Genomic DNA, 26,241 nt, shown 5'->3' on the forward strand with positions numbered 1-26,241 from the left:
TGTGAGTATGCAAAATTCTCTCATAGTGGTCAAGAGCAAAAAAGGAGCCATTAGTTTTATTGTGCATTCATTTTACATGGATAGGCAATGAGCAAATTACTGGAACACCCATTACTTGCAAGACATATAAAAACTTAATACTGTGATTTTCAGAGGTCCCAGACAGCTGGGTGCCAGAGTGTTCCTGAATTTCGATGTTATTCTGATACCTGTCATCTAAGTGTCCATGCCCTTCTGTAAATCCAGTGAAAGAATAACAGTTACATTGCTTTGAGCAGTAAAATGGGAATGTATAATGTGAGTCAAAGAACAGCAAAGAAGTCAAGTATTTTTTCCTGCAGCACAGTAAAGAACCTACCAAAATCTCCAAGAGTAGAAAAGACTCATTTAGACAATTAAAGGTATGAGAAGACTACAGACCACCTCCACTTGCACTCAGGAAGCAGAAATACGTGCATAAAAAGCTAGAAGGACACAACTTTTAAAAAATGTATATTTCATTTGCATTATAAGAGATTGTGATATTAATGATGTCTGTTTCTTTTATTGATTCAGGATGAGAAGCTGAAGAAGCTTGTGGAGCAGAATGGCACTGAAGACTGGAAAGTCATTGCCAATTTCCTTCCTGTAGGTGGATATTGGTTTCTGTTTCCAGTTCTAGTGTCAACCCTTTATCAGAGGTTTCTAAGTAAGGGAAAGGGGAGTGGTTGCTTTATAGTTACATTTTTGCAGGAGATATAAAACCTCCATAGATGAAGACCTCAGAAATCTAGTTAGAATATTGTGGAAACCCTTACTTTCAATTTTCCTTTAATTTCTCAGAAAAAGCTGGAAAAAATCAAGCAAGCAAAAATGGGGAGGGTGGCAGGGTGTTGCACAGTAAATGGTCAATGCAATGCTGGAACAAAATGTCTAATCACAGAGAAAAAATAGCTTTGGTGAATTGTAAGTATGCTTTAGAACATAATTGCTTTGTGAACACTTTGTCTGTTGTAGAAATACTGCATGTGAAAGTATGACAGCTATTCTGCAGAAGGTGAATATTCAGTTTGTGTAGTTTTGGTGATACAGTCCTAACTGCAGAAATGGTGGAAATCTTATCTGGTTCTGTGAGCAAATTGAGAGTTGAGCACCTTCTTCTCAGACCTACTATTGTATCACTCCATGTTGTTTAGTGATAGTAGTTATCAATGAAATACGTTGGGAACAAGTGCGCCTACATAGGAGCATTCTCATTCTACATTCATCTTGTCTAAGGAATGATCTACTTTGTGCATTTTGCATTTCACTAGAATCGGACAGATGTTCAGTGCCAGCACCGATGGCAGAAGGTACTAAACCCAGAACTTATCAAAGGTCCATGGACTAAAGAGGAGGATCAAAGGGTAATCAATTTTCCTTTCCATCTGATTAATGCCTTACTAGCAGATTTCACGTGTTTGGGCAAAACTCCTAGAGACTTTGGTGGTCTTAACACTAATATGGCCAGAGACAATGCTTAGTAGTTGCGTAGTGCTTTCCATACAAACTACTTAATCTTGCTTTACAGCATTGAAATGTAGAATTATATGTAGTCTAGAAATACTTTAACTATTCCCAGATTTTTCCTCTTGGTTAAAAGTATAAATGGGAAGTGGGGAACCTTAAATATGTGTTGGGTTTACCGTGGCAATTTTGAGAAATGTTGTTGAAAATATTGCTCCACCACAGAAAAAAAGAAATCATTGATTCATGATGCATTGTTAAATACAGGCAGTTTTTATGTCCTTCTTTGAAGGTAATAGAACTCGTGCAGAAATACGGTCCAAAGCGCTGGTCTGTCATTGCTAAGCATTTGAAGGGAAGGATTGGAAAACAGTGCAGGGAGAGGTGGCACAACCATTTGAATCCAGAAGTGAAGAAAACCTCCTGGACAGAAGAGGAAGATAGAATTATTTACCAGGCACACAAGAGGCTGGGAAACAGATGGGCAGAAATTGCAAAGTTGCTGCCTGGACGGTAATGACATTTACCTTTAGCTCTTAAATAGGAAACAAGCAAAAAGCTGCAGCTCTGAGCAGCCTGTTTCAGTTGCCTTGGGCTGCACGTTATAAATAAAAAAATCTTGGACTCAAAACCTGGAAAGCCAATGACATCGAAGTGTATTTTTCTCAGTGTGGAACTGTGCTATTTGAACAGTACATGGAACAGTATGCTATTTTTACATGCTTTTAGTATTTGCCATAAGTTAAAAATCCCAGTAACTAGAGCAAGCTAGAAACAGTGTCCTAAATGTCTGAACAATTTTATTTGTGCTTGCAGTAACTGTCAAAATTTAAATTGGTTTAACAGTGAAGGATCAGGCTCTACAAGTGGATCATAATTTACATTCAAGTAAGAGTATGCTTTCAACATGAAATCCAGTCTGTTTATTCAAAGTGATTTAAGAGAAGGCTGCTTGAACATATGTAATTGCTCCTGAATCATCCAGATGGTTTTGACCTGTAAAAGATCCACGTATAAAATAGGAGAAACTGACTTCTTCAAACTCTGGTCCTAGAAATACCTGTCTCGCTGAAAACTTATGCACAGCTTGCATATAATTTCAGATACTCAGTGTCTTACTTGCCCTGTAGTAAAAGTGACTCAACATAAAGTGTAGCCAATCATACAATGTAAGCAAGGGGCACGTTTACCTTCCCATTTTTATTCCTGCTGTTTGGTGAAGCATCTTCAAGATCTAAATATAATGCCTAAGATGATGATACCCTTTTAAGCAGGCATTCCCTAGACTGCTTTCACCTTCTAGAGGAAAACAAGAAAGGAATTAACCCTTGGAAAGTTTTTCTGTAGCTTTCACACACCACAGATATGGCTTTCAATGATACTGTGTGGCGATGCTTTTCAAATAGAGGAGCGTTTTTCGAAGTGTACTCTTGAAGTCTCACAGACTTGATAAGCTTGCTTTTTCTAACTCATTTATGTGAGAATTTGAGTCTCAGTTTTTCTGCTGCCATGAAAAAATCACCACAGCTTTGTTTACTGAATTTGTGTGTATAGCTTGATGTTGTCATTGTCTAGGTGGCCAGTTGGAAAATTGCTTGAATGTTAGTCTTTTCACAGATGTTTTCTGCAGACTTTCTTTCCATCAGTAAGATAAAATAAAACTCCATTGCAATATTAAGACTTAGGAAGATGATGCTGGCAGCCCTTTAGGGTAACCTCAAAGGGGTTAGCCTTTGCTGTCACCTCACCTCATGGGAATGAGGTGAAGCTGAAGTTAATAATTTCTTAGGGTTTGAGGACCTAAGGCTTAGAGATTGCTTTAAAAAGTACATAACCGTAGCTCCTGTGTCTTTTTCCCTACCTTTTATACTGAGCATCTTTCCTGAGAAGTTGACAGTAGCATTTGTAAAGGTGGGAGCAGGAGAAAGGTCAGAGAACAGCTTGAGGTTTAAACAGAAATGCCAACAGCAGTTTCCTGCCCATTAATCTGTCTGAACTGGAAACACTCGTTTTTAAAACTCCTCAAATGTATGTGTTTCTGTTGTAGAACTGATAATGCCATCAAGAACCATTGGAATTCCACCATGCGCAGAAAAGTTGAGCAGGAGGGCTACCTGCAGGAGTCCTCCAAAGCCTGTCACACCTCAGCAGCCACCGGCTTTCAGAAGAACAACCACTTGATGGCTTTTGCTCACAACCCACCTTCTGCACAGCTGCCAGTAGCTGGCCAGCCCCCACTGAGCAGTGACTACCCCTACTACCAGATCTCTGAGCCACAAAACGTAAGCGCCTGAAAATGTGTGTGTGGGGGGATTGTTTTGATTTGTTGAATAGGTGGGTGCAATTTAGCCATAGCTGATTGCAGGAAGCATGGAGTGTTTTTTCCCAGACTTGATGGACCTGTGTGTGTTTGATGTCAGGCAAGGACTTCTTTGACTTTGGCTTCACTCAGGGATGAAAATAAGTATATTTCAAATTGATTGCCAGCACTCAGGTAGTGGAATCGGGTTCGGTGTTCTTAATGTCTTGTAAGCTTGTATGCTTCCAGTACTGTTTCTTATGGTGGTGAATATTACATTTCTTGAAAATCAGTTGAATCTGGTTAATTCTGTGTTCTATGTCAAAACATCCCACGTTCCCTTCAGTAATATTCTGTTTAGGGGTCACCTGTTGGAACCAAGTATACAAGTATTGTTTTTAATAGGATTCCTTTTCTATTAGTGATTAATAATGAAACAGGCTGCTGTTTCAGACTGTTATATTGTAGAGTTTTAGATGATAATAAATTGCATCTTTTGTATTTTCACTTCAATTTAGAAAAATCTTACAAAAACATCTATAAATTATTCATCTTTTCTCATTCAGGAAGTATAGATATTTCATATATGAATTTTCTTTCTTCCTCTGTAGTGCTTACTGTCATTTTCATAAAAAACTGTTCACTTTTCTTGTAAACGTTGGGTGTTTTTTTTTTTTCTATTTCATCTCCCTAGATTATAAATATTAAGTACCTAAAACCAAAGTATGTTTAACAAGAATTCATAATGCAGGCAGACAGTATGATAGAAATAATAACTTTTAGTGTCTTTTGTTTTTTGGCCTAGGTCCATGGTCAGATCCCATATCCAGTAGCACTGCATGTAAATATTGTCAATGTTCCTCAGCCAGCTGCTGCAGCTATTCAGGTAGATAACTTGAACCTCATTTCAAGAGCCAATTTGTTAAACATTTGATAAGTGAAAATGGAGATATTGTATATTAAGAAAACATTTTAGTGTAATAAGTGTGGTGAAGAGAGAAAATGGGGAAGGTGGGGGAATTCTGACATAGCTAATAATTGCTTTTTCTGAAGTGGATTTAAAACACAGTAGTTGACATCTGGTGTGGTGGCTTTCACTCTCCATTTCAAATGTCTATACTGAAATTCAGCAGTGACTTTGGTAGTGGAAAACACAATTGGCGTTTATTTCATCTTTGAGTCTAATTTGGCTGTTACAACCACAGGACGGCAAGCCATGAGCGTGTTAGTTGCTACATCCTATCAGACCTTTATCTTTTCTTTTCCCTTAACTCTTAATTTCAGAGACACTATAATGATGAAGACCCTGAGAAAGAAAAACGAATAAAGGAATTAGAGTTGCTACTAATGTCGACTGAGAATGAACTGAAAGGGCAGCAGGCATTACCAGTAAGATTGTCACTGTGTGCTTGGACGGAGGGATAGCAGCATTACCCCAGTGCTTGTCTTTTTAACTTTTTACTCCCCTTCTGCCTTCAATACTAATCAAGGCTCTATATTTCCGTTTTGAAAGGATGAAACATAGCACATATGTGATCTGTATTTGCTTCATAAATTCTTTTATTGGAAAAAGCAAACAATTTGCAGGTATTGTACTTTGCAAAGTGGGAGCAGGGCTGGACTCTGTAATGTGATGTAATATTGGAAACATGATGATTGTACAAAAAGGAAAAAACCCACTTCTTAAACCAATGGGATCTGCATTTCTGAAAGTGTGCAATGGTTCATGTGATGAAAATGTAGTGCCTGTACATTAGATTTTTCTCCTCTGTTGTATTCTTTCCTTCAGCTGTGTTTTATACACTTTGTAAGCTTCAGACTTGGTGCATGTTTGACAGTTTGTTTTACTTCTCCAAATAATGTTAGATTCTTCATAACTGCATGTGTGGAGCAAATGCTGGCTATCACACTTTGCTGTATATGCCATTGGATGTTAATGTGTGAAAACCCTTATGTAATTCTTTAACACCATCACCAAAGCCAAGAATCCTCAATTCATTTTTGAAGACAGGTGATAGCCAGCAGAGTCTTTTTTTGGGTAATATTTAAATTAATAGTAAAACAACTGCATGCATGATACGTTAGTTTGGCCACTTTTTAACTTTAGTTAATGTTTTGCAATTTCTTCTGTTGCATGATCACACTGGAAAGAAACTTCTGTTAATTTGTTCTTCTGCTTTCCTAACCACATTGATTTGACAGCCTCTTCATTGCATTGGTGTAAGCTGTAGTATTAGACAGGGATAGAAGAAGAAAAGGAGATAAGCAAACAAAAGCAACTCTAACTCTTAAACCCTTTAGCCTTCTACAGTGCTGAACGCTCAGTAGGGAAATCCTTCTTCTCACAGAAAATGACTTGCAGATACTTTTTGAGCTTTTGGAGTAACACAGTATGAATTGATAATGTGTTAGTAATGATAAATGCTCATAATCCTGGAAGTAAATTATGAGGTAACTTTGGGATAACAAGTACAACGCCGATATTACTTAAAAACGAGATCTTGCACTGATGAAAGGAAACATCTTGACAATTATTTCGTAGGCTTAAGCTTTTAGATGATGATGCAACTACTTTTATCTTTCCTCCAGTGGTATCTGACACTTTGTGCAATTTCATTGCTAAGTTCCTTCTGCCTTTTTTCCCTCCACTTTTCTTTCCTTTTTTTTTTTTTTTTCTTCCTTTAGACACAGAACCACACATCAAACTACCCCAGCTGGCACAGCACCACGATTGCTGACAGTACCAGGACCAGTGGTGACAATGCACCTGTTTCCTGTTTGGGGGAACATCAGCACTGTACTCCATCTCCACCAGTGGATCACGGTTCCTTACCTGAGGAAAGTGCATCCCCTGCACGGTGCATGATTGTTCACCAGAGCAACATCCTGGATAATGTTAAGAATCTCTTAGAATTTGCAGAAACACTCCAGTTAATAGACTCCGTAAGTAGACTTGCTGCCTCAGGTGAATTTGTGTGTGGTCAAGGAGTAAGGGGAGAGGAACTGGGAGAATCCTAAATGTGTTTCTTTTTTTTTTTTTCCGAGTAACTTCTAGTTGCTACAAGATCTGAAGCTTAGCTTCTGACATAACAAAATGTGGCTGCTTATAAATTAAGCCTTCAAGTGTGGACGCGTATGCTTTTTGTGGGTGTATCCCTTTCCTGCTGCATCGTGGTATGGGAGTGTGATTTTTAGCAATCTTCATGATAGGAGCTTGAAACAATCTCTCAATATTGTCTCCTTAAAACAAAATCAGAGACACCATGAAAGATTTTAAACAATGAAATGATACTTATTTATATTTGAAGTGATACATGCCATAGGTTTATGTGTGGCTGCTCACATATCTGCATCATTTTCAAAAAGGTTTTGGTTGCAGCTTCAATAGCTGCTTCTCGAAGTTTAAGGAGCTTGCCCTGGCATATGTGAGGAGCTGGAAACATGCATTTTAAATGCCAGGTAGCTGATTGACATTGACATGGGCCTTTTGTCACTGAGGTCTCTGAGATACTATGTGTAACAGAAGTGGCAGGTTGAAATACACTTGCTGATGGCACCCTGCTTCAGCAGCAGAGGTGTCTGCTTCACGCAGTGTCACGTCGCATTCAGCACTTCCAGAGCAGATGTGTGGGTTAAGGGGAGACCAGTCTTGGTTTCGAGCCCAAGACACTCATTTTTTGCTAGCAAAAGGCACTGTCTTCATACCAAGCAGAAAAACTCTGGGCAAGTAGATAGTAAGGATGTCATCTGACTCATTGTTTCTTCAGGGACTCAGTTGCCAGCAACACTACTAAGATGTTAGACAGTTCGATGTGATCACGGTAAATATTGAAAACATAAATAAGCATTCAGTGTTACTACTCAAATAAACAGGGTCAAGCTGAACTGAACTGGGAAAGACTGTTGTTGTTGGTTACGGGCATATCCTAGCACTGTATTTTCATGAGGTGGCACCATACACTGTCTCATAGCTCCGTGCCTCCCACATTGTTTCAGGATCCTTCATCACGGGGTGATCTCAGCCGTTTTGAATTCTTTGAAGACACAGACACTTCGGCTAGCAAAGCTCCCTCAGGCAAAGTCACGCAGCTTCAGCAAAGAGGGGCCAGTGCTTGTAGCCCTCAAGGACAGCCCATCACAAACTTGAGTGAAATCATGTCGAGTCAGGGTTCTCCTGGCTCACCAAAGTCCTTATCTGCCTCACAGGGCAGCGCGGCTCCATGGGTCCTTCTTCGCAAAAGGAGAGGGCACTCCAGCCCCTTAGCCAGTGGCCACAGTAGCACCTTGGTCCTAGCTGACGTCAGCAGCTCAACTCCTCCTAAGCGCTCCCCTGTCAAAAGCCTGCCCTTCTCTCCCTCGCAGGTAGATCAAGACTTCTGCACAGATGTTACTAATTCTCAAAAGTCACCCCAGCCTTAACAATTTAGAAACTAATCCTTTGGAACAAATGACTAATTACCGTTGTGCTTGTTGATTTCGCTCCATATTTGAATCTTCTCACTGCTCTTAGTTTTTCCTGCTGGGTTTAGATTATCAGCAAGCTAACTGTTGATTCTTTTATTTTAAATACATCTGTGGGGCTTGGGTTGTTTGGTTGTTTGGTTGGTTTGTTTGCAGGGGAATCATTTTTGCAGGGGAATATGATTGCTTGCTTTGCTCTTGCTGTTAACTCCTTCAACTACTAGAGTTTAACATTTCTGATCATTTGTAATACTTTCCATCTCTGTCCACTTACAGTATGATTCATTGACCTAGAAAACCCCAAACTGCATTTAAATAGCATTCAGGTTGTGAGACAAACTGACAACAACCAGAAAATTCAAATCACGGCTCACCATCCTCAACCTGGGCCATGTGGTGTGGAGCGGAATAGGAATGAGGAGGAAAATGGCCTGTTAAAATGGCCTGGTGTGCACTTCCAATTTTGTGTTGATGGTTGCTTTGTTTCACAGCTGTAGCACTATTTAAAACTGTTTTGGTTTTTTTTTTTTGTTTGTTTGTCTGTTTGTGTTGGTTTTGCCTTGATTTGCCTTTAGTCCTTGAAGTCAGAGAAGGACTATTTAATGAAGTATAGTAAAAGATCGCATGTAATGATCTCCCATTAGATTTGGGGTTTTAATAATATATATCATTTATCCTGTGAAATCTAAATTTTCTTACATGGCATATTTTTATAAAGTGTATTTTAATCCCACGCAAGTTGAGTCTAGAAGGGAATGTGGTGAATGAAAGATATCACTGCACTTAGAGATTTGTTGACACTAGAAATGGAAACAATATTCTAGGTTACTAGGTAGAAATAATGCAAAAAAAAAGCAATTTTCTGCAAACTAATACTGCCATCTCCTTTTCAGTCAGCTGTTTCCATTCCAAAACACTCCACGCACCCTTCACAGGTGGCAGTTCTCATTTTACACTGTGAAAACAGAGCATTTTGTTTTGAGAGACATGATAAGAAATTTATTTTCCTGTGACACACACTTTATTTACTGCCTTAAAAGCACCTAGATTCCCCATATAAATATTTCTGAGCTTAGCCCCATTTCCTATGGGTTTATTCCTGAAACATCCCTTACTCATTTTCACCCAGTTTTCCTTGGGCACACTGCTTTTAATATTAAGTAAAATTTATTTGCAGAAAATCCAAATCTGGCTTTTAAGTTTTGGCTCTTAAATTGGTGAAAAGTGTTTCTCATTGAGATAGAATATCACTTTATAATTTCCCTCTCTAGAAATGCTCCTTTTGGCTTCCTGAGTGCTCCAGCCAAACCGCTGGTTATTGTTTTGCCACATATTCAGGTACCCCACATACAACTATCCGCACTGTAGGGTCAGGAGGATCACTTATGTCAATCAGAAGGAAATAATTTATTTTTCTTTTGTTTGATGATGTCAATTTAAGAAGTCAGCCTTGTAATCTGGATGCTCCTGTTGATATTCCCTTTCCCTACCTGCAGTTCTTAAACACCTCATCCAGTCATGAAAACTTGAACCTGGACAACCCTGCGCTAACTTCCACGCCGGTGTGTGGCCATAAGATGGCTGTTACCATGCCGTTCCACAGGGACCAGACTTTCAAAGCTCAGAAAGAAAACCATGTGTAAGTCTGTTATTATGTTGTCTTGTTGGATTCATGAGGGTTCATTTCTTCAGACTTGCATGCAACTGAAGTCCTGGGTCACTGCATGCTTCCTGCAGAGTTGTTTGCTGACATATTCAGATTTTTCTTAGTTTGGAGTAAAACTTCCACTTTATAATTGTGGAGGTAGGTTATTAGTACAGAACAATCATGTATATAGACTCACCAGGTTTTTAAATGAAGCCATTCCACCTTATCACAGTTAAATAAATGTTCTGCCAGGAAAGCAAAATGGATTATAGGCCTGCAAGAAAATATTTGTGTGAGTCTTACAGCAGCCATAGACTGTATGCATGTATTTCTGTAAAGAGGTAATATTTCCAAGCCTGTTCCTTTGAAGTTTTTCTCCCTCTTTTTAAAGTTTCAGAACTCCAGCAATCAAGAGGTCGATATTAGAGAGCTCCCCAAGAACACCCACACCATTCAAAAACGCACTTGCAGCTCAGGAAATCAAATATGGTCCTTTGAAGATGCTGGTAAGAAGGAAACAATGATAAAAGTTGCTTTGATATTAGTGCCGAGGGATGTTCTGGGACTTGGATGTAACGTTTCTTCCTTTCAGCCTCAAACTCCGACTCATCTTGTAGAAGATCTGCAGGATGTTATCAAGCAGGAGTCGGAGGAATCTGCAATAGTGGCTGGGCTACATGAAAGTGGACCCCCTTTGCTGAAGAAAATCAAACAAGAGGTAAATCTCAAACTTACCTGAGGCAATTTAATTCAGTACTCTTTGCTGAGAAACTTATACAAATACCTTTTCTGTTAAATAGCTGTGTCTGTTTTTCTTTCATGTGAGCCCCAAGATCTTAGTGTTGGTTCTTTACAGTGTACTAGGCATGCCTAATTCATCTCCCAGTGACTTCCATAGAAGTCTTTCTGCTGTTTTCAGCAGGGGTTTGCTTGGGCTGTTCTAATGCAGTTTTCATTTGAAACTTAAAAAGAAAAAAAATTAGACAGGAATTTGGATTGAATCTTTCTAATATCGGTGAAGACTATAGAAGAACCCCACAGATACCAAGCTCCATGGAGTGATTTAGAAACCTGAACATTTGAGGACATTGCATTATGTTACTTTGTCAGTAAAGTTCTAAAAATACATATATTCTCAATCTTTTCTAGGGGATTAAACACCTGAATACTGACAGAGTGCTAAGTGCAAGTATTCAAAGTTTTATTAGGTGTGGATTTTTTTGAGAACCTTGAACTTTTTTCTTCTGCAAAGAGCAAGGGTGCTGCAAAAGACAGTACTGTAAACATGCATTATGCACAGCTGTGAAGAATATTTCAATTATTAAGCAACTGACAGATAAATCTGCTTTTGGTCAGTTAGGTACTGGTTTTTATCATCATGATTTCCTGCTTTCAGGTGGAGTCTCCAACAGATAAAGCTGGAAATTTTTTTTGCTCAAATCACTGGGAAGGAGAAAACCTGAACACTCAGCTCTTTACACATACGTCCACTATGGAGGAAGTGCCTGTAAGTGCAAGTTTTCACACCACCAAATGGTTTTTCTGTTTAACATCCCTGTTCAGTTCCTAAATGCAAGAGAGAAAATATTTTGTCTGACCCCTCACAATTAGGCATTATTTGTTATTTTAAGTGTAAGAAGCAATCCTGCTACTAATTAAATCACTGTAATGCCTACAGAAGGCAGCAGAAGCTGCAGTCATTGTGCAGCCCACAGTCTTTGTGAAGAGCTTGTGCTTGGAGACTGTCTGCACCTGTGTATAGAAATGACTAGGCCACAGAGTTAAAACTGGTACAAGAAAGAGTCTGTTTTGTTTTGTACGAAGGAGACCTTGCATGAGCATGGTTCCCTTTGCTTTGCTGGCACTATTCAATGTCACTGTTATTCTTGCACTTGGGAATTTCACTGGATGAAAAACCTTTGCATGTGACAATGCTCCTACAAAGCCAAGTCCGAGGAACCCCAGGTTTAGGTCTGCTCCCAGGCTGAGCACTCTGTCTGTGACATGCCCAGTGTTGCACTCTCTGCAGTCAGGCTGAGTTTGCTTTTAGTACATTTGAATTCAGGTTATTCTTTTGAGTAACTGAAAACTGTTGGGTTTTGTTTTGGTTTTCTCCTATCAGAATCTTCTTACCAGCTCCATTTTAAAGATGCCTGTGTCCGAAGAGGATGGTAGTTTTCACAAAACATTTGCAGTACCTAGGAACAGGCCACTAGCTAGTCCTCTGCAGGTAACTATTCCTTGATAAAAATATCCTTTGTATATAAATATATACATATTACTTTCTCACAAACTGATTTTAAGTTTTGAATATGGAAGAATGAAACATTCAGATGAATGTGGCTGAGGATCTCAGTACCTGTGGAGTGTGAGGACACAGTGGCTACAGCTGTGCCAGGAAGCTAAACAAGGCAAAGCCTTGAGTCATTGTAACTCAGCTGGTTCCACTAAACTGCTAGGTTGGAGAGTTAACGTGGGTCAGAGGCTTTTCCCTACAGACTTCTTGTAGGTGTCTCTGCTGTTCTGGAGAGCAGGAGAGTTGAGTGGCATGCTGGTGGCCAGAAGTTGTCACTGGCCTTGAGGAGAGAGGACACAGCCTGACACTGCCTGGCTGCCCAGCACAGATGCAGCCACTATTGCCCGTCCAGCCAAACATCAGGATGTCCTTTCCAGAGCACAGGCTGAGGTTGCACCAGATATGTGGTTGTGGTGTGGTCTGAAGGGGCCTCATAACCCTTACAGGAGTTGTACATCTTGGGATTTCTGAACTGAATTAAATGTGCGATTGTTGCAATGTAAGTCAAATGTTAGGCTGGGTTTTACCTGTTTATGCTTTTTCTAGTTTTTAACAAACATATAATTTTTCTATACTTAAAAATATAGCTGATCCAAATATAGCTGATCCAAAGCTTACCAAAGTCATTAGCAGCCTCTTTGTCAGATCCTGTGGACTTTAGATCAGGCCCACAGCAAGTCATTCAGAGAACGAAACGCAGTGTAGATAATGATCAATTATCCTTCCACCGGAGTCCGTATTTTTGAGGCAGATGAATAAGTCATTTTATATCTCTTCTCCACATGGGCAAATTGAGGGAAAGTGTATCAGTCCCCAGGGTGAGTCACTGTCAGAAAGGAAATTATAACTCCATAGCTCCTGACTTTCAGACATATAGTCCACATGGCTAATCCTTTCTTTCCTCCCTATTTCCAGAACTTACATTAGGAGTTATTTACAGTAGGAAGGAATGAACAAGACCTGGTTTTGATTAAGCATCTTTAGCTGGGCATTATAAAGCGAGATATTAAAATTTCACACGTCCTCATTTGGCACAGTTTGCCATGGAGTATGTTTGTGTTTTGCACTGCAGAATCACTTGATGAAAAGCAGCTTTGGAGAGCAGGGACTGTGCCCCCCCTCTGCATGGGGGTGTCTGTAGGGGCCAAAGACTCACTTTCCCTATTGCTTATTTTCTCTTTTCTCACAAACTCTGTTTCTCAGCTGTACCACGGTAGATGGCTAAAAGGAGGGTTTGAAGATCCCCACGCTCCCCAGTGCCCCTGGATTAGGACACTTATTTGGGGACTGAATTTGGACTGTCTTGTGGTGAAGGAGCCCAGGGCTCCAGCTTTGCAGGGAATTGCTGGAGCTCCCTAGCTGGCACATGGGGGGAGGCTGCTGGTCCCAGGAGCTCAGCCCCACTGCCTTGCCAGCACACTGACACCTGGCCATGTCTCCTGGCCAAACTCTGGGCTCCTCTGTAGGTTTAGGGCAACATTTTCAGGTAGCTAAACAGAGTATACTGTGGGTTGTCCTGTTAGTGGTAAGTGCCTGAACTCTGCCTGTAATAAAAACGGAGCATCTGAGGTGCCTGTAAAGCAGGATCTTTTGATCTTTGGCGCAACAATGTTATGTTTCCTGCTGTCTAAAAATAATTTCTTTACAAGCTGCTGTAAATGAAAGGGCTTGTTTAACCTTCTCACTCACACTGATTTTGTTCAGGAAGTTTACACGAGTCAATTTGTGGGCCATACTGGATCCTGTGCTTCAGGCCTTACTCAGGAAAAGCCTTTAATTTTGCATGTTAAAAGCCAGGTATTCTCATTGTTTGGATAAAGAGGACTTTTTCTTAAGTAGGAACTGAGTTAAAAATTACTTGCCAGCTCATCTCAGTGTTTAAAACATGTCGAACTGAAAGAAAAAGCAGTTGTAAAAAGCCCCAAAATGAATATTTAATATGCAGCTTCTTGGTGAACCAGTATGAAGGTAAAATTATTCTCTCTGCTGATGAAGCAGCATTGATTGTTTCAGCTGAAATGTGACCCTAAATGAAGAACGAGGGTAGAGGTGTCTGTGACGGTGGCATAGACAGCTTTTTCCAAATGAAATACAGACCTTTTGTAACAATGCAGAATTGTCTGATGATTGCTGTGCTCTCTGAATTGGATTTAGTGTCATGGCTAAAGGGGGGAATCTGCTTTACCCCTGGTCAGGCTGCCTGGGCTCACACGAGAGAGGACTTTGGCCCCGTGCAGCTCAGAATGGACACGCAGTCTGTCTCTCTTTTGTGCCAGAAACTGCTGCTGCTGCTCTGCCCTGCCCTAATGCTTCTTCCCCTCCCTCCCGGTGGAGCTGGATGTCTCTGAGGACACAGCACCTCTAAAGGGTGCAAAGCAATTGAAAATGTTAGTGTTTGCACTTGATTTTGACTGGTAGCATTTTTTACACAACTACATATATTACTATTACTATATTCTTACGCTTTCTAGTTTATAATTTGGTATATTGCCCACATACATGTGCACACCCAGAGATACACACACAAACGCTGGACTATATCCATTGATCGCATGCAGGTAGGCATGAGACACCAGGCAATGCATCTAGGTGAGATTTAATTGTGTCTGCATATGTTTACATTGTTGCTGTTAATATTTTGGGCCTGATCCAACTTACGCAAATTCTCATTGACTTCAGTCCAAGTAAGAATTATAGTGCTCTCTGCACCTTAGGATGTGTGTACGGAAAGGGAAGAGATAAAGAAAAAGAGCACTAAACTTTTTTTTTTCAATATGCTTTGTTCTTAAAATTCCATTTTCTTTTAAATTTGAACTTACATAAGAGGGAGGTAGTATGTTTACCAGCCTGCAATATTTTTCGTTGCTTTAATAACTTTTACTGCATTTACATGAAGAAAAAGATATTTACCCAGCAATAAACTCACCAAAATGCCAGATTACTTATTGTTTTGCTGTTGAATTCCAAAGAAGCCAAGGGTAACTAATGTTCTAAGCAATCTCTAAGGATATTTTTTACTGCATTTTGGGTACACAACTGATCGTATGCAACTTATTAACCAATAGTTGATGACCATATCAGATAGCATGATATGATTCACCATCCCTTAGGAGGAACAGCATGTTGCATCATTTGGCATGTGAGGTCAAGCAGCTGCATATAAGTGCACTGGGAATGTGGTGGTACCAGTGTTGCACTAGAGCAATGGGAGAAAAAGCCTCCTTAGACCCAAGAAGAGTTTGTGCTTCATCCTCATCTGATCCCCTAGTTAAATCTCTGTAAAACATTGGATTTGAAGTCAGCTGTGTGTAGGATCTTTCTGGTAAAGTGTGAAGGTTCAGCCAGCTTTTTTGTCTTGCATGGCAAATCTTGTGGTTGTGCATTGGGTATTCTCTCCTGGCAGGAATAGGAGATGTCTCAGCAAACCCATGTGTTGCCTGGGGTGGAATTACTCTTGCACTCCATTGCATGGATCCCAAGTACTTCTGCTTTATATTGGTGGAGTTAGTTACAACCTAGATTTTTGCGCCCTATGTTTTTGTCACTCAAGCAATACTCAGTTGCATGGCAGGAGATTTTGGCCCCTCTAGGAACTTCTCCAAGGGTTGATATTCTGGCATAATGTACAAAGTCCTTATTGAGATAAACTGATGATCTATATATACTGAGCATTTGCTTGACTGGTGTCTTCTAAGAGGTTATGTAAAAAACTCTGTTTCTGGCCCTTCCTATGTAAAAGTTATGTTTTATTTCACATTATGTTCAGTAGCAATACATAATACAAACTATCCACACATAGAAATTTTAACAGAAAAGTAGGTTACATCATAGGCGATCCACCTAACCCTGCAGGCTATCAAAAGACACCGTGAAATGGAACCTTTTAAGAAATATTGCTGCTTTGATATCTTCTTCCCCCAGTAACAAAGGAAACAACACAAGGTAAAAGCCCTGCAAGCTTAAGAGAATGTTCTTCAACCCCGAGCTCCTGTCACTTTCCATTTTTTAACCACAGACTGACACATTTCAGCTCGAATTTCCTGACTTTCAGTGGTTTATGTAACCATTTTCTTTAAAGAGTAGGTTTAAAGGATTTTAAAACAGTTACTTGGTTAACCTTTTCAAGTGTGCAAGCTGTCATTAACCTTCATTTTCTCCATTTTAAAAGTGAAATGTGGAACCTCATTTGCAGCCAGTTGTCAGACTAAATGTACAGGCGAGGCAACATGCTCCCCTACAGCAGCAGACTTTCTCTGTTTTTTCTCCGTGGCTTTTTTGGGGCAAGAAGATCCCAAAATCCCATACTCTGGGAGAGGGGACAGCATGCTGCGTTCAAGCCCTTGGGAGGTTTAAGATTTGCATGGCAAGGGCAGGTTGCCCTGTGGGTTTCCCCACTTGTGTTGTCCCTTCTCTCGCCAGTGGCTGATGTGTGTGGGAGCTGTGCTTGGCACAACTGAGGGAAGCACATGGAGGTTGGAAATTACAGGTCAGTCACTGCTTGTTTTCCTCCCAGGGCAGCAGAATTTAGGTTGTGAATGGATCAGGAGTTACAGCTGCCCCAGGCAGGTGATGGTCTCTCAAAAAGAAGAAAAGTGGCAGCTTGACTGTCAGGCATTTGCAGCAATCTGTTTTGATCTGTGAATAAAAATAAGTACTTGAGGACAAAAAGTTAGAAAGGGACTGAATATCCTAATGTGAATTGCAGATGCTTAGCCCATTTCTGTATCTCCCCCATTAATCCTACTTGGAAAGCTCATACATCTCAAACAGGAGTTTTGTCCAAGTAATGTCTTTAGGGTTAAGCTCTTATAAGCACCATCAAATAACTCTTTCTAGCACTTGTGTCAGGCTTATAGTAAAAGCTGCAAAGTTGGATCACCTTACACTCATATTTAGCAAGCTGTATTTCTGAGCAACTTAGGAAGCCCTAGAGTTTAGGAGGAGGCTGTCCCATGCCCCAGAGAAGAAATAGCAACATGAGCAGTAACAGCGCTCTGCCATAACAAATGAAATAGGATTCAGTTATGGTCACTTGATTTTTTAATTAGTGTTTATTTTCTGGTCTTGATAAGTAAAAGGGCTTCTCTTGATTCTGCATCCTTATAGAAGAGAAAGCCAAACCATTGTACATTATATGCATCATATTCTGCTAGGAAATTGCTTTGTTTAGTGTGTTGATTGTTCTGTTGCAGGAGTACTGCATTTCTGTTGCAAACCTTCTTTTTTGTGGCATGTGCTGTGAATCCACACTGTGTAATCTAAGGGAAAACTGGCAAGAAACCAAACTTTTTGCAAGAAGGCAACAGAGTCGGATACCTTCTAAGAGTCTGAGCCTTCTAAATATTTTAAATATTTAGGTTTTTTTTTTTTTGGTTTTAAATACCAGCACAATTTGGATAAATCAATAGGACTGTATGTAACACCAATAGCTTTGCTGGAATTGCTGAAGATACCTGCCAGTGTAGCAGAGATTTAAAATCCGGCTTCTAAACACAGTTCTTTGCCTGAGGATTCCTACTACACTTCCATCAGTTTGGGAGCTCGGTACTGCAAGACTGCAGCAGTGTTTGGTTTTGGCATCCACTCCTAACACACAAGGTGTCGTAATGCGAGAGCGTTCTTGAGCTGTGCAGACAGCACAAGAAGAGACAGTCCAGGTTCTGAGTGCAGAAGGACTAGTTGTGTTAGAAATGCACCTTTCCACAGTCTTTTCTATCCTTGCTCTGGTTTGTTTTCTCTAGATGGTCCAAGTTTTTATTTAAAGTGCTTTAACTGGATATCCCAGTTAACAACTTTGACAGTTTGTTTACAGTTTGCATCTGCCTGAGGGCAGCTGAAGGCACGTTACAGGATAAATGAGGTAGTTTTGCTGCCAGCAGAAGGATGTGCTGGTAGGATTACTGAGGTTAAAAAATGAGCCAGGGAGAATGACATAGCTGGAATTGTACCATGGGTCTGTAATTTTATCCTGTGGGAACTCATAGCAGTATACCTTCTTGTCCCCCCCGTCTCCTATTTTAACTTAAAGAGAGAAAAATGCTGTGTGTAGAAGAGAAAAATACAGCTGGAAGTGCTGGCTGAAAAGGCTTACATGATTTTAATTGACAGCAAAACTAAGAGTAGTCTCACACTCTTTGAGGCAATAAAATATGTACGTGGAACCAATTGTACTGCAGAAATCCCTTCCTTTCCCCACTGGCTAGGGATTTAGATGCCAAAATGAACACCTCGCTCTTAACATAGCTGAATTTAAGTGGGATGAATCAATGAAAACATGCTTATCAGTGTCACTGGGCTTTGGGACAGGTCTTTTGGCTTCTAATTACAAAGCTTTTGTGTTTCCATCGGTTGACTTGCAGAGTTGGACCTTTAAATGTGATAGAGGAGCTGCAATGAGTGTTCTGCAAAAGGAACGGTCTGACTTGGGTTTCTGTCCTGTTTTCCTGCAATGCGTCTAGCTTTCAGCCCAGATCTCTTCTCTTTTGAGATGTTTGCTGCTTTCTGCCGGGCGCTGCCACTTTCCCATAACGGAGCCCTCTCAACACTGGCTGTGGTGCTGGCTTGGAAAGACATGGTGTGCTTTTCCCTTTTTACTAAGTGCTGTTATAACTGTGTGTGCCCAGAGCCGGCACGGAGTTCTGCTGGGGTCAGGGGACCCAGCGCTCTCTGCCAAGCAGGGAAGTAAAACTTCTGTCACTGGGATGACTTCCACACGTGCCTCTGGCACTGTGGGGCTGGCAAGGCAAAGGCATTGTGCTTTGTTTGGGGTTGGCTGCTGACAGCCAAGGGTTCAGACAGAAAATGTTTATTAAAAATACCCACTTTAACCTGAGTTCCCTGGGATAGAACTGAAAACTGTCTTAGTAAATATACTACTTCAGTAAGTGTACTACTTTGGATCTAATTCTACATTCTTTACTGGAGCAAAGTTCTCACCACCGTCAGTGAGACTACAAAGTTAGTCTCTTCTTATAAATTGTCCTAGGAAGAACAAAATAGCATCACGTATTTCTGGGAAAACCATACAAGGGTCAAAACTTCTTGGAGTAGATTCCAAGCAGGCTCAAGTCAGGGCTGCAGACGGTCCTCCTGCCGCTGGCCCTGGCTGCTCCCCGCTGCTGCTCTGTGGCTCCCGAGCAGCCGACAGCAGCAGGAGGGCAGGGGGTTGCCGCCTGCCCCAGCGGCTGCTGCTGCGCTGACATCGGCTTAAACCAAGACCAGGCTTTCAGTGGAATGAGTGACATGTAGCAGCCTGCTGAGATGTTGGAGAGATCAGGATACAGATTTGTTATTTTTTTTTTTTTTTTTCTCTTTTCTAAGCACATGGTTGTTAATACAAAGAGCTCAGTGTAGATACTAACGATTAAGCCTAATTTATGAAATCAGGACACTCCTTGCCTGAAGTTACTTCTGTTTTTCAAAAATTGACACACTGTGACAGATGGACTTTTGCATATGTGTTTTAAGTTACTTAAGGGACTGCTGATCTCTCATTTCAAGACCACTGTATTGAAGCTTTGGGGGATCACAGGGAAATACTAGTTGGACACATATTTTTTTTCCTTTGAAATGACAGATATTCTGGAACTACCAACTGCTTTTGAGATGTAAAGACCAAATCTGACTTCTCAATAAAACCAACGGCATTGTACCAGGCATTAATTTGGTCCCTGGTGCAAATACCTGTAAAACAATCAAGTAAAATACTCACAGGTGCCTGAGTCCGTCCCACTGAAGATCAACAGGAGGCTGTAGGTTCCCAGGTGATGTAAGTGCCTTTGAAAAAGTTACCGTGGAAGCTGTTTAATCAAAACATAAAAGAAGCTGTGGCATGTCACATGTGTGTCTGTGGCATGCAGAAAGTATGTCACACCTGCTTTTTGGCTGTGGCATGTGCCCTAGGCTGAGCCACAGCACAAGGTATACAACCAGACCAGGTTGAACCACTCTAGAAGAAGGTGTGCAGCATGTTTGTTCGCTTCACAGATGTGCTTTCCCACAAAAAGCTGCAGAAGCTTAATGATTTGAGGCCTGACCTGGTTCTCCTTCACATGGGGAGCTCTCACTGAAGCTCAGCAGGAGTTTTGCCTGCAAAAAGGTGTCAGGAGCAGAGACAATATTTGAAACTTGAGGAGAGGAGAGGGAAGAAGGAATGGAAAGCCGTGTCTAGGGAAGCCCAGCAGTAGTTCACAGAGAACTAACATGCTTTCCCTCATCTTGGCCACGCTGCTTTCTTATTCGTTGTTTTTGTCCCTTTTAGGCTGTAAGCCCCACAAGGAAGAGAACCTCAGTCCTTGTGTTTGTATAACACCAGTGCCCTGATTAAGGCATGTTATGAGAAATTATCTATATTTCATATGTTGCCCAGTCTCTTGCTAAACATATGTCTCAGATAACACTGTTTACAGTCAGAAGAGTATTCTCTAAACCAGGGGTGCTAAACTCATTTTCACCGGGGGCCACATCAGCCTCACGGTTGCCTTCAAAGGGCCGAATATAATTTCAGGACTGTATAAATGTAACTACTCCTACAGTCCTAAAATTACATTCAGCCCTTTGAAGGCAACTGTGAGGCTGATGTAGCCCCCAGTGAAAATGAGTTTGACAGCTCTGCTCTAAACAGTTAGGCCAGAGAAAAATTTAAGGATCCTTTTACACAGTTAGCAAGTAGAAGGAGCAGCATAAAGAGCCATGGGCATGCCAGGACAGTTCTGCTCTTAGCAGGTGGTCTGCAGTCCACTAATTATGCTTCACCCAATGTCCTAAATGTTGAGAAGGCTCTGGTCATCTTGTTGAGCAATGTAGATCTTGAACTACAAAAATGATCCTTGCTGAAAACAGAAGAAGATAGAGAAGGGTTTCTCCTAACTTGTCTTTGTTAGTGTATCTTGGGTGTAAATGTTATCAGTCTTCAACAGTACTGGGATCCCACTGTTGGCAGGCAGTTTTCCATTGAGCACATTGTTTGAATGCAGGGTATTCATAAAACTAGCTCCATATAATAATAGAGTTTTTATTTAGGGCTTAGGGAGTATCTTGATGTGGAAAAGCAGACTAAGTGAAGGAGTTCAACAGAAAAAAAGATGTGTATAAATGTGTGTGTATACTTGTAAATTCCAGGAGCTTTGAAATTTCATTACTGTTTATAGCTCAAGGCAATGAGAAACATCTCACATGTGTAGTGAGTAAATAAATACTGTGCGCACAGCCCTCTGCAGATATGTTTATCTCACTTTAACATTATACTAAATGGTGTCTGTAACCTCCATAAATACCACAAGAAGTGAAATGGCTTACGCGATAATTAAAATGCTGTTTCTGCTGAGAGTCACCCCCCCGCACACCCTCTCTTTCCCGCTGCCGGAGGAGCTCTGCTCATGGGCACGGGCCCGTCTCTGTGCACAGGTGAAAGCAGCTTTGAGCACGGGACTTCGTGTTAGCTGCGGCTGGGCTGTCGAGGTCGTCAGGTTCATTTAGGGAACACAGGGGCAGAGCAGCTCTATCTCTAGAACGGAGGTTTGGCAGGAATTTGTGTGTGAGTACTGAGCATTATTAACTGTGGGCTTTAGCCTGGCTGTGGCCTGTTGACTGTAAAGTCCACCTACAAGTAAGTTATCTTTTCAGACCTTTAACGGGAAGGAAGGATTAAAAGCAAGGCTATAGATATTGTCTCGTAGAGAAGTCACTGTTTGAGAGAGGAGTGGGGGGTTTGGGTCCTGGTTCTTGCAGTGTGCCTCTCTGTGGGTCTTCTGCTCTACCTGCCCCATCCAGTCACTAACTCAGAAGTGGGGGTGGTGTTTTTTTATTCTGTTGTGTTGAGATTTCAGTTTCTTTGGAGATTGAACAACATCCTACTGCATGTTCATGCAACACTTAATGAATGGCAAGCGAGCCTGGCTTCGGTTGGGGCTGCAAAAAAAATCACGTGATGTTCACCCCAAATCTCTCTGCCTGCTTCTAATTTAGCACCTGAACAACACCTGGGAGTCTGCATCCTGTGGGAAGATCGAGGACCAGATGGCCCTGACGGATCAGGCACGCAAGTACATGGCCGCCTTCCCCACCCGGACTCTGGTGATGTGAAAGGGTCGACGGACAGAGAAGCATTATGGTTTTGAGAACACTTCACCTCCGCTGGGACGTTCCTGTTCCTCTGCATGAAAACTTTTCATGAATGGGAGAAGAGCCTATCTTTGTTGTGGTACAACAGTTGGGAGCAGCACAAAGTGCATTTAGTCACTCAGCATATATATTCTTGTTGGATTTCACCCAACTTGAGAGGTTTGGTTTTTGTTTTTTTTTTTTAATAAATGATACTTGCCTAAATTATTAGGTATTAAGATTGAATCAGTAATTAATGATCTTAAGTGCAGACTTATAATAAAGGTAATTTTTTTTTTGTACTTTTTGAGATCAAGCAGACCTAATACACCAGTATTGTTTTTTTTCAGTGATGTGCTATCCAGGGGTGGGGTTTTGTTTGTTTATTTTTTAATGGTTTTTTTAAATAATAATAAAAGAGCAGGTACTCAAACAGATAAATCTTAAATCACTGAACAAAATGCATTGGTGTAAAATACTGAAGTGAAAAGCATTACTACAAACTCCAGTCTGTGCAAAGGAGGAGGACTGATCAAGATTGTGAATGCTCAGACATCTATGCCTCTTGAAATACTCTTTCATTCTGTTATGGTTCTAGATCATGATACATTGTGTGTTTCTGTTTGGGGGGAGTAATTAGCTTGCTTTAAAAATATTACTGTATGAAACATAGATTTATGAGAAAAATTATATTTTTATTCAGTAATTTAATTTTGTAAATGCCAAATGAATACTGTGTTTTGCTGCTACAGACCTTAGCGTGTAGACATGCTGCTAGTGTAAAAGAAGCAGTAGAGCTTTATATGGAAAGAAAACAAATGTTGATGTTAGCAAATTGACTATGCACTAGCATTTCAGACCTTTTTATTTTGATTTTTTTTTTACATCATTTATATTTTTTCCCCCTTTTTATGAGCAATATTTTTGAACACTGTTCCTGGGAGATTTTTTTTTTGTCTGGATGTGTTGTTTTATTTCTCATTGGTTTGCAACAGCATGAATTGCACCTTCACATGTTTGGGAGAACACTGTCTTGTTCATGTTGTCTGTTTTGTTCCATGTCTAGCTAGTTGTTCCCTAACTTGGATCTTGTATACCGAATCAGGTTCTTAGAAATACATGGTTCTTTGTACTGCCATACCAAATTTTCATCGATATGGCAAAACACTGATTTTATTTTTTTTGTTTGTTTTGTTTTTTATAACAGCCTTTGACTTTGCTGCCTTAATACCATTTAGTGCAGCTTCATCTGCACTTAATTTTTTATATGACAATGTACTGCCTTGTAGATAAATAAAGTGTGTTCTTTTGTACTTAAACCCTCATGGTCTCCTAATCTTGTTTGTCTTCATTGTTTTGGCTGTGTTGTTATAGGCAACAATCAAGACAAGAAGATATTTTCCAGCACTCTTAGATAAGTAAGGAATAGAGTTTTGCACACCATAGGTAGCCTCAGCATCCTCGGTTCTCATTGATTGTTAAGGAAGTGGAAGGAGCACAGCACAAAGCAGTGAGCATTCAGCATGTCATAGGCTTGAGGTACAACCCTAGTGACACCAAAGTCCAGGTCAGCTTCAGCCGCTGAGAGGTTTTCTGCACCTTTTCTGCAAAACTGCTCTTCTCCCGAAGTACTTCACCTAAGACCATCAGATCAGGAACCAATTGAATAAGAGCAAAAGAGTCTGAAGCTCCTATACTGTACAACAGATTTTTTTTCATGCTTGTTTTAGGAAACCAGAGGTGAGCATATGCTTTGAAACCCTGGTGTATTACACTGCACAGCTAATAATTGGGCAAACCCACAGACTCCCATGCAGTGTAAGTGCTGAGGATGTTCAGCCCCAGGAAAGCTAGAGAGTAAAAGCAGGCGCCAAACAAAAATAAAAACAGAACCTGCCATGAAAAAAGTTGCATTTTATTTAGTAGTTTGAAGACAAATTGCTGAAATTTAAATTTTGCTACAAAACTGCTGTCGAGAGCAGATTTCAGATTCCTGTTTGCAGATGTGTCCATCCTGAAGGTGCCTTCCAGTCCTGTTTACTCCTTCCCCACCAGCCTGCCCAGTCTTCCCAGCCCAAGCCACATGCTGGCCTGCAGGCCACGCAGTGCACAGAAAAAGAGGAGCAAAACGGCCTTTCACATCCTCTGCAACGTGCTTTCCCATGTGCTTCTGGCTTTCAGCACCAGAAAGGAACGGTGCTTCCAGCAGCCACTTCCAGGTTTTGCCTGTGTTTCCCCTCTGCCCCCACATGAGGTTCGAGCTCTCATGAAGAGCTGGCGGGCTGGGGGAGAGACAGCAATTTTGCGGTGGTTACCGCAGGCAGAACCCCAGTGCTGGGTATGGATTACAGAGACAGAGAACTCTGCAGCCTGTGCAAAGGCTGTGGGCTCGGGTGGTAAAAACACTTGTGCAAGATGTGAGGGAGGACTGCGGGAGTTGATGGTGTGCAACTTGGGAAGAGGGAAAGGTCTGCCTTTGAGGCATGCCACAGCTTAAGCAACACCGTACAGCTTAAAAGAGAAAAAAGAAAAAAAAAAAAAAAAGGAAAAAATCCACCAAGCTTACAATGGGTCTTCGAAGTAAAGCTCTTGCCCTGTAGGGCTCCAGGTGTAACTGCACCAAGCGTGGCTGAGTTTAAACAGATCACTATCTAGTGCACGTTGTGGAGCAGCACCGGGAACACGGAGGATCACCCTACAGGTGCCCAGCGTAAGGATTAGTTTTGTTTTTTCCCTACACCTTCAATTGCTTTAAAAAACCTTTTTAACATGGAAAACGATTGCAATAGTTGTCTTGTTCATGGAAACACTTCAAGCTAATACAGAGGAAAACGTTTTTTTTCCCCCTTTCTTACTTCATTGAAAATGCAAAACACTAAGTAGATTAAGGCTGATTTGCATATGTTTCTGCATGCATGTGGTGCTCGGCACGAGCAAAGGAAGAGGCTTTGTTTGAATGCTGTAGCCCAGGAGCCCGATAATTTTTCCCCCACCAATACTCGCCAAGTTTTCTTTGCAATAAAGTGCCACCTCCTACATGTGTTTCTCACACAGATATCCCCACGTGACCGTGCTCTGCTTACTGCCTGAAATACACATCATTCTTTCAGAGGTCTAAGAGAAGTCCTACCTGCCTGTTAAATTCCGTCTTGAGCATCGGTCAGGTGAGACCTATCCAAGACAAGTCCCATGTAAATGGTCTCACCAATGGCTATTTGGCCTTGCAGTGGCCTTTTGCACAGGTGTATAGCCTTCCCGGACCCACAAAAACCTGGAGTAACCTACCAAAATGAAGGGGAAACAGGTTCAGTCAAGTTCTCATTTAATGGAGAGTAGATATTTGGCTCAAATTCCTATTAACCTTTTTCTTCACTGTAATTATAACTTAATAATGTTGTCAGTGGGAATTCTTTTGATTTCTGAAAAGAATTTAAATTATCATTTCAGCATGTGCCACTAATTAAAAATGAAGACACAAAGGAGCCAGGGCAAAAATAAAGGAAAATACCAGAGCATGAGGTGTTTCCCAGCTAGACCCTGTAATTCTCCAGCTCTCTCTGTAGAGAGTCCCAAGGGGTTCAGCTGCCACAAATGTGACCTGTGTGACAGCTATAAGCCTAAACTGAAAAAGTGCCAGGGCTTGGACTGGTTTGGGAAAAAATCTTTGCAGCTTGAATAAAGAGCCACACTTTGTAGTTAGGAGCCAAAAGAACAAGTCTGCTGAGGGTAGAGCACAGAGCGCAGCATTGAACATTCTGTAGCATAGAGTGATCCTTCAAAAGAGCCAGAAGAAAAGATTTTTTTGTTAGTATTTGTGATCTTGATTCTCATCCAGGCCAGCTAAGTTGATGGCCACCAGCCCTCCCTCAAACCCACACAGACAGGCACATAAGCAAAGGGTGTTTCTGTAGGGTTGTGATTGAAGCATTATAATTATCACCTCCTCTTACC

The 26,241-nt window shown here is 41.0% G+C and overlaps 1 protein-coding gene across 9 annotated transcripts in view; it reads left to right on the plus strand.

The window, feature by feature from the left end:
- Window positions 1–23,609, plus strand: part of MYB (MYB proto-oncogene, transcription factor) — a 28,960-nt gene extending 5,351 nt beyond the window's left edge. For 2 of the 9 annotated variants that reach the window (XM_065057059.1, XM_065057064.1), the window contains exons 3-16: window positions 556–627; window positions 1,293–1,385; window positions 1,778–1,998; window positions 3,533–3,767; window positions 4,590–4,670; window positions 5,069–5,173; window positions 6,470–6,727; window positions 7,781–8,146; window positions 9,742–9,884; window positions 10,285–10,399; window positions 10,486–10,611; window positions 11,290–11,400; window positions 12,016–12,123; window positions 22,156–23,609. In XM_065057059.1, the coding sequence (XP_064913131.1) occupies window positions 556–627; window positions 1,293–1,385; window positions 1,778–1,998; window positions 3,533–3,767; window positions 4,590–4,670; window positions 5,069–5,173; window positions 6,470–6,727; window positions 7,781–8,146; window positions 9,742–9,884; window positions 10,285–10,399; window positions 10,486–10,611; window positions 11,290–11,400; window positions 12,016–12,123; window positions 22,156–22,272 (2,151 nt within the window). In that variant the 3' untranslated portion in view covers window positions 22,273–23,609. The remainder of the gene's footprint in view (window positions 1–555; window positions 628–1,292; window positions 1,386–1,777; window positions 1,999–3,532; window positions 3,768–4,589; window positions 4,671–5,068; window positions 5,174–6,469; window positions 6,728–7,780; window positions 8,147–9,741; window positions 9,885–10,284; window positions 10,400–10,485; window positions 10,612–11,289; window positions 11,401–12,015; window positions 12,124–22,155) is intronic. The other 7 variants (XM_065057062.1, XM_065057061.1, XM_065057060.1 and 4 more) reach the window with 7 other exon arrangements.
- Window positions 23,610–26,241: the final 2,632 nt, after the last annotated feature.

Source organism: Columba livia, chromosome 3 (genome assembly GCF_036013475.1).
Source record: "Columba livia isolate bColLiv1 breed racing homer chromosome 3, bColLiv1.pat.W.v2, whole genome shotgun sequence".
Lineage (NCBI taxonomy): Eukaryota > Metazoa > Chordata > Aves > Columbiformes > Columbidae > Columba > Columba livia.